Source organism: Notechis scutatus, chromosome 1 (genome assembly GCF_049901735.1).
Source record: "Notechis scutatus isolate UNSWTSFEM ecotype Mainland chromosome 1, rNotScu1.2, whole genome shotgun sequence".
Taxonomy (NCBI): domain Eukaryota; kingdom Metazoa; phylum Chordata; class Lepidosauria; order Squamata; family Elapidae; genus Notechis; species Notechis scutatus.
The window spans coordinates 323,560,382-323,568,699 of record NC_142009.1 but is presented as its reverse complement, the minus strand read 5'-3'; the positions used below and the strand labels follow the sequence as shown (position 1 = coordinate 323,568,699).

The following is an 8,318-nucleotide window of genomic DNA, read 5'->3' as shown; positions in this document are numbered from 1 at the left end:
GTTTTCCTCTAAAATGTACAAACTACGACCAGATCAGAATGAGTTTGAAATCTTATTAAAGCTTGTTATATTTCAGCTAAACACAATTTACTGTTCTGTGAAGTGCAACTGATTTCATGTCAGCAGTTCAACATCCACATAATTCAGACCATGATTCCAGAAACAAATATAGGATCACATTGTTGGAAGGACTTTGAAGGTCTTAGTCTAACCTCCTGCCCAAGGCAGAACTCATTCCCTCTCAGATATTTTTTTGAAAGCCTCCAGCGATGGATCACTCAAACTCCAGGAGGCAAGCTGTTCCATTTAATAGTCCTCACTGTCAGGAAATTTCTCCCTTATTTCCAGGTCAAGTCTCCCTCTTCCATTCATAGCGTCTTGTTCTACCTTCAGGTGCTACAGAGAATAAGTCAACACCCTCTTTCTGTGGCAGCCCTTCCAAGTATTGGAAGACTGCTATCAGGTCTCCCCTCATTCTTCATTAAGGTAAACATATTCCCTTTACCCATTCTTCATAGGAATTAGCCCCCAGCTGCCCTCTTACCATTTTCTAGGGCCTCAGCATCTTTTTCGTACTGGTAATCCTCAACTTATAATTGATCCCAAAATTTCTGTTTTGAAGTGAGAAATTTGTTAAGTAAGTTTGCTCCATTTTATGACTTTCCTTGCCACATTTGTTAAGTGAATCACTGCAGTTCTCAAATTAGTAACATGATTGTTAAGTGAATCTGGTTTCCCCATTGATTCTGCTTGTCAGAAGGTCACAAAAGGGGAACACATGACTACAACCATTATACTGTACTTGTGAGTCAGTTATCAAAAGCATCTGAGTGTAAATCATGTGTCCATGGGGATGCTGCAATGGTCATAAGTGTGGAAAACGATCATAAGTCACTTTTTCAGTGCCATTGTAACTTTGGTCATTAAATGAACTGTTCTAAGTCAAGGACTATCTGTATTGTGACCAGAACTGGATGCAGTATTCTCTGTGGTCCCACTAGTGCCATATAGAGCAATATCCTTTCCCTTGACCCTGATACTATCCCTTTGTTGTTGCAGCACAAGATAAAGCAGCCTTTAGCTGCAGCAATAGTCCCCCAGGATCCCTAAATCTGTTTTCATCGGCATTACTGTTGACCCAATTGCTGCCTAATATGTTTTTATGCACCTGGTTTTTCATGCCTAAGTGGATAACCATTTCTCATCAGTGACTGCATCTTGTTGACTAGGCCCAATGATCAACTCTGTCAGGATTCTTCTGAAATTTAAACTTATCTTCCAAAGTGCTAGCAATTCTTCCCTAGCTCTATGTCATCTGCAAATTTGATGAGGTCCCCTTCAATCTTCTCTTCTGGGTCATTTATGAAGAGGTTGAAGAGCACTACGCTGATGACAGAACCTTGAGGAACTTCACTGCATGCTTCTCTACACATAGATGTAGTTTCGTTAAGAATCACACACTGAGTCTATTTGGTTGGTTGGTCTGTTAACCACCCATCTCTCTCAAGTGTTGGTTAGCCAACTGCAAATTTAGTAACCCCCCCCCCAACAAAACGCCCCCCAAAAGGGGGCCCAGCAAACCCATAAGCAAAAAAAAAAACCACCCCCCCCCCCCCCCAAAAAAAAAAAAAAAAAAAAAAAAAAAAAAAAAAAAAGAGGAAAAGGGGAGGAAAGGGAAAAAAAAGGTGGCCCCCCCCCCCAGCCGCCCCCCCCCCCCCCCCCCCCCCCCCCCCCCCCCCCCCCACCCCCCCCCCCCCCCCCCCCCCCCCCCCCCCCCCCCAAACCCCACAAAAAAACACCCCCCAAAACCCCCCCCCCCCCCCCCCCCCCAGATCTTGTAGTGGTACTTGTCTATTCCACATTGTTCTATCTTGCCAAGAAGTAGGCTGTAGTTTGCTTTTATCAAATGCCTTACTGATATCCAAGTATGTTATATCCACATCATTTTCTTGACCCACTAATTTAGTCACTTTATCAAAGAAGGCAGTAAGATTTGTTTTGCATCACCTATTCTTAAGAAACCCATGCTGGCTTCTAGTAATCACCTTGTTCATATCTAGGTACTCACAAATCTGCTGCTTGATTGCCTTTTCCAGGATTTTCCCACATGCTGATTAGTCTGTAGTCTCTCAATGATCTCTCCCATTGATACAATAAAGTTAGCTATCAATTTGCAGCATTGTTTCTTGTTCCAGCAACTGGAAAGATGGATGAGAATGCCACCAGATCCTCCATGGGCTTCCTGCTTAGGTCAGTAAAGGTCATGGTGATAGTTTTAGATGTTCTTTCTTATGTGTTTCAGTGCCATTTGGATCAGCTAAACTTTGAGAGTTGTTCTCTCACACCCCTGTTCTTGGCTGACAGCATACTATTCAAACCGATACTGTTAAGAATTTGAACAAAACATGTTACTTAACAAATCATGTTCTGGCTTACAAATGTGAATACAGAAGTAGGAGAATAAAGATATGACAACTGTTTCCATTGGTTATCAGAAAATACATTACAACGTTCTGAAGAGTATAAATATCTAAGGATCCTGTTAAATACAACAATAGGGAGCTCTTTTTTTTTTTTTGACTTAGTAGTGTGTCAAATGAATACTGCAACTGTTGCCACTGTTGTTTGTAAATCTTGATTTATAAATCTGTAGAAAAATGTTCAAATTTTTCTAGCTGGAATATAGATATCCTCTCCCTTTAAAAAAACGGCCTTCAAAGATTGCAAGAGATACATTGATCAAAGGGTATGATACAGTGGTAGGATTCAAATATTGTTGCCACCGGTTCGGTGGGCGTGGCTTGATGGGCGTGCTTTGTGTGCGTGCACACACTTTGTGTGCACACGCGCACCAAATGTACACTGCGCAGGTACAGAGGCGTTTGCACAAGTGCAGAGGCGTTCTAACATGCCTCCTGCAAGCCTGCACGATCCCAGTCACTTCAGCAGCTGCCACGCAGCACTCTTCTGTGCCGCGCAAAGCAACTGCACTTCAAATTCAGCAGATAAAAGCAGGGGTGGGATTCTACCAGTTCGCACCTATTCACTAGAACCGGTTGTTAACATTCTAAGCAGTTTGGAAAACTGGTTGTTAGAAGAAATTACTGGCCTAATCCTGTAAGGAAGGAAACATTCTGGTGTTGCTTACAGAAACTGCATCTCCATTAACCCTTATTACATTCTTGGCAGGACTAGACTTCCTGTCTCTGGAACGTCTCTGGAGTTTTTCCCCCCTCCTTTGCTGGTACTTTGCTTGGGTGGAGTGACCATTCAAAATTACAATGGCACTGAAAAAAGTGACTGATGACCGTTTTTCACATTTACGACTGTTGCAGCATCCCCACAGTCATGAGAGGCCAGGCGGGGAGATGCATGCCTCGATGTGAGTGATGTTGAGTTGACCACGCCCAACCAGTCACATGACCACCAAGCCATACCCACCACCTTTGCCATCCCCACAGAACCAGTTGTTAAAAAATTTGAATCCCACCTCTGGATAAAAGTGAGTATGGGAGCCCAGGCGGGCGGGTGGGCCCAACAGCAGAGCGGTGGAGAGAACCGGTTCGGTCTCCGCTGCTCATTGCTCCTACCGGCTCGCCAGAATTAGGCCGAACCGGTCGAATACCACCACTGGGATGATACTTGGAATTTCCAGACCTTTTTAAAACACACGGAGAGTCTTAAAAATCTTAAAATAGATGCACTAAGTCTACTGGAGTTCAACACCACTATTATTAAAGTTTAAAGTTAAACTTTTGCCTTTAACGCTAATTCTGAGAGTATTGTGCTACCAGGCTCATTCTAGATGTCATTATTACTCTGTAAAGCAGGGGTGTCCAACCTTGGCAACTTTAAGACTTGTGGACTTCAACTCCCAGAATTCCTCAGCCAGCTTTGCTGGCTGAGGAATTCTGGGAGTTGAAGTCCACAAGTCTTAAAGTTGCCAAGGTTGGACACCCCTGCTGTAAAGCCTAAACTAAAGGATCTAGACCACAGTGTCAAACTCGATCACATCACATGATGTCATGTGACATAAATATTGCTACATTTTTTGCATTTGTGGAGCCAGAGTGGGCATGGCTTGAGCATGATGCATCTGGCCTGCGGGCCACCAGTCTGACACCCCTGATCTAGACCAACTACAGAGAGTCCTCAACTTACAACTATTTGTTTAATGACTGACATTACAACGGCACTGAAAACGTGACTTATGACTGGTTTTCACGTGACCGTTGCAGCATCCCCATGGCCATGTGATCAAAATTTGGATGCCTGGCAACTGACATGTATTTATGACAGCTGCACTGACTCTGGGTTATGTGATCACCATTTGCGACCTTCCCAGCCAGCTTCCGACAAGCAAAGTCAGTGAAGGAAGCCAGATTAACCTAACAACTTCACAAATCACTTAACAACTGCTGTGAACAACTTAGCAACTGTAGCAAAAAAAAAAGATCATAAAATGGGGCATAACTCACTTAACAACAGCCTTGCTTAAGATTGGAAATTTGGGGCTCAGTTGTCCATGACAACTTAATTATGCAGGTCTCTGCAAAGAGAAGTTCAGCTGTCCACTTTTGGAAAACAAACGAGAACGTTCTTGTCACCAGGTTCTGTAAGTGGACAACAAATACAGGGACTTACGACAGTTCACTTAGTGACCGTTCAAAGTTACAATGACACTGAAAAAGTGACTTTTGACAATTTTTCAGTTACAACCATTGCAGCATCCCTGTGATCATGTGATCAAAATTCAGATGCTTGGTAACTGATTCATACTTATGACTATTACTGTCTCTCAAGGTCATGTGATCATCTTTTGAAACCTTTTGACAAGCAATGGGAAAGCTAGATTCACTTAACAACCGAGTTACTAACTTATCAACTGCAGTGATTCACTTAACAACTGTTGCAAGAAAGGTCATAAAATGGGACAAAGCTCACTTAACAAATATCTCACTTAAAAATAAATTTTGGGCTCAATTGTGGTCGTAAGTCGAGGACTCTCTGTACTCCAGGACCAGACTACTTACAAGTCTGTCTTTTCTTTTTTCCCCCCATAATTAAAAAAATAAACTTTGCTTTTACTTTTTTCATTTTATGTTAAGCTATTGCTATTGTTTTTATAGTCATCACTAATCACTTGACAGCTCAAACCAGTGCTGACTCAGTAGTATAAACTGCACAAAATTCTGCTTGAAATGGACCAGTGAGATTCTTTGCTGAAAGGTAAATAAGAACTGAGAAAGGACAACTCACCTAATAATCTAGGACAAAATAAAACAGAAGATACTAGATAAGAACTAGAAAAAATCAAAGCATCACATGAAGGGATTTTAAAAGATGGTGAAGATTTAGGTACGTTTCAGAGGTACATTTCAGAGAATTTAGAAAAATGTCCATTGTAAGAGAACAAGTAGTTAAGAATTACTGAAAAAGAAGAAGAGTTATTAAAGGGAAAGAAGGAAAAAGATTCAAATAACTTCTGAAACTGAAGAAAACAACAAAACAAAACAAAACTAGAAAAATCTGAGCTAACAGAAACAGCAAGTAAGTTTTGCAAAAGAACAGAAGCCTAGAGTGCATTATTTCTTTTGAAATCATTGCATTAAACATAGAGGAACTTTAAATAGCAGTATGTAGTAAAAACAAGAAGCCAAGACATCGCAAAAATGTCCAGGGGACTTGGCTTGAACACATGAAATTTTTGCTTATTCCCATATGGCAAAAAATGAGTAGCAGTTTTATGAAAGAAATCACTTGTCAGCAGATAACTACTTTCTATTTTTCTGTTCTATTTTTATCAAGATGAATTTGAAAATTTTATAAGTTTAGTGTCAGCCATGGATGAGAATTATTTTTTCAGATTGATTTTTCAAAGGGTGGAATCAAAAGATCAAACATGGCTCAAATGGCAAAATTAAAAGCCATTGTCATCCCCTCAGGAGATTCAACTTCAGATGAAGTCAATTGAGAGGAAAGAAGAGCCAATAGTCTGTCATAAAATGAACATAGAGAGAAGTTAATCGATATTGTCAAAACGGCTGATGAGTTGGAAAGGCATATTAGAGCACAAAAGTTTACAATAAAATGATCAGATTGGGTTTCCTTGAATACAGAAATCATGAAATTCCAGCAGTAAATCCTTAGTCAAGTTCAAAATGTTATCCTGGAAACGTGTGAGAGTTTATAACATCTTTAGATCGAAGTTTAGTGAATATCCTTACTAAAATTAGATGAAATATTGGGGTACTAACCTCCCCAAACATCACTACCTGGGCATCTAGCCTGAACACTCAAGAATCATGAGGACAGTGGCTCAACAAACTATTAGGGCAAAGGGTATATTTAGCACTTCAGCAATGGGAATAATTTCATTTATTAATCTCAGTTAATGTGAATTTAATCTCGACGACTATGGTAGGAATGAGAAAGGTAAGTGTCAAGGGAGTTTTTTAAAGAGATAAGTTGGCAACATTTTTAGGGGGGAACTTCCTATTATTTCGATTCCATTTGAGTTTATAAAATGCAGCATTAAATCGAGAGATTGGAGGGTAGTGACAAATACGTAAAAAAGATAAAACTAAACAAACAAAACTCCCTGTTCTATTGCTTTTCTTTCTAAGGGGAAGTACAGTTAGCATCGTGAACATTCCTAAAGAAATTGATAGCATCTTTCATTATAATCTGTGGATTCAGAAATGTAACTTTCCCATACGAATTATTTATGCTATTCTTATTCAAAATAATGTTTCCCTTCCCCTTTTAATTAATAATCTCTTATACTTGTTTTAATTTGTTCTGGTTTAACCACCCTTTTTGCCACCCTCTCAATCCCATTTAATATATGTTTTCATGCCCTTTGCTATTCCCCCTCTGTAATTACCAATTTAACCCCTGCTCATTAATTACTGCCCTATCAATGCGTTGGTTGGTCTCTAAATACATCTCTAATTAACCTGTCTCTCTACGATTAAATGCGTTATTCTCCTTACGCTGGCAACGCATTACTTATTCAACCTTAGCCCCTGCTATTTATCAGGGTAGCAATTCCTAGGAATACCTATTTAATTAGTCCTTCGTTTCCCATCAGCAATAAGGTACGTATTAACCGCTCCACTCCGGAGGGGAGAGAGTGCTGCCCCCTCTCGCCTCAGCCTCACCCTCACCCTCAGCAATCAATGTCTCGCCTCACAACGGAAGAGCCCGGCATTTATTCATCGATGAGGCGATCAACCGGTTAATAAACAACCCCTCGGGTGCCTCTAAAGCACCCGCTCCTCATCTTAAAACCTAGAGGCGGCGCAGCGCTGCTTGTATCAAGCAGCCCTTACGTCAATTAATGATCCCTCACTGCCCCCCCGCCCCGTCCGCCCCCGTCCGCCCAAAAGACACAATACATCCATCCATCCATCCTCAGGGCCAGTCAGAGGCTGAAGCCCTTTGAAGAGCGCGCGGATGTTTTCCCTGCCCGCGGCTGTCACCGTCGGCTGCCTTCCCGTCCGGGCTCCAGGAGCCACTTTTTCCTTCCCGTCTTGGGGGGTTGCCCGGCTCATAGTTGAGAAGGGGGAGGAGGAGAGGAGGAGGGCCAAGACCCATCAGGCCCGGCCCCTTCGCCGCGCCTCGTTGCTCTTCACTTCTCCGCCCTACGCTCCGCCGTGGCTGCTGCTTGTTTAGCGGGGGTCGCCTTGACTCCAGCGGGCGGCTTCATTGTTTTTTTGTTTTGCCCACCGCGATCCGTAAGGGAAAGAAAGGCGGAGGAAAGGCCACGCACGGCTGGGCGCGCTTGGCGGCAGGAGGAGGCGCGACGGGGCTGTTTTGTTCACCACCGACGGACTCACCGACCGACTGACCGACCCAACCAACGCCGTTCGGCGCTCCTGTCAGTCGGTGACGGGCGCGGGTAGGAGGCGGGTTCCTTCTTCTTGCCCTCGTTGGCGGGTATGAGAAGGCCCTGCCGAACGGCAGCAGCACAAACTGCGGTCCTGCAGAGCCTGACGCAGAACCGGGCCCGGAGCCTCGACTGCTCCTGACAACGCAACCCACAGCCTCCGCCGCCGCCGCCGCCTCCTCGCCATGCGTCCCGCGCGGTGGTGGTCGGGGCCGGCCCTGGCTTTGGCCTTGGCCGTGGCTCTGGCTGGGATGGGCACCTGGAGCCTGGCCAAGGGTGAGTATCGAGGAAGAGGAAAGGGGGTCGTGGTGGTTCGGGGTGACGGGTTTCTCTCCCCCCCACCCCGAAGCCCTAGTTTGAATAGTAACAGCGGCAGAAACAGCGCTAGGGAGAAGACAGTAATATGCATGCATGGTTGCGTTGCTGT

General features: G+C 43.6%; 1 protein-coding gene across 1 annotated transcript in view; it reads left to right on the top strand.

The window, feature by feature from the left end:
* Positions 1-7,390: 7,390 nt before the first annotated feature.
* INSR (insulin receptor) overlaps positions 7,391-8,318 on the top strand; it is an 83,027-nt gene continuing 82,099 nt past the window's right edge. Inside the window, exon 1 of the mRNA XM_026670938.2 lies at positions 7,391-8,167. Coding sequence (XP_026526723.1) covers positions 8,077-8,167 — 91 coding nt within the window. The 5' untranslated portion in view covers positions 7,391-8,076. The remainder of the gene's footprint in view (positions 8,168-8,318) is intronic.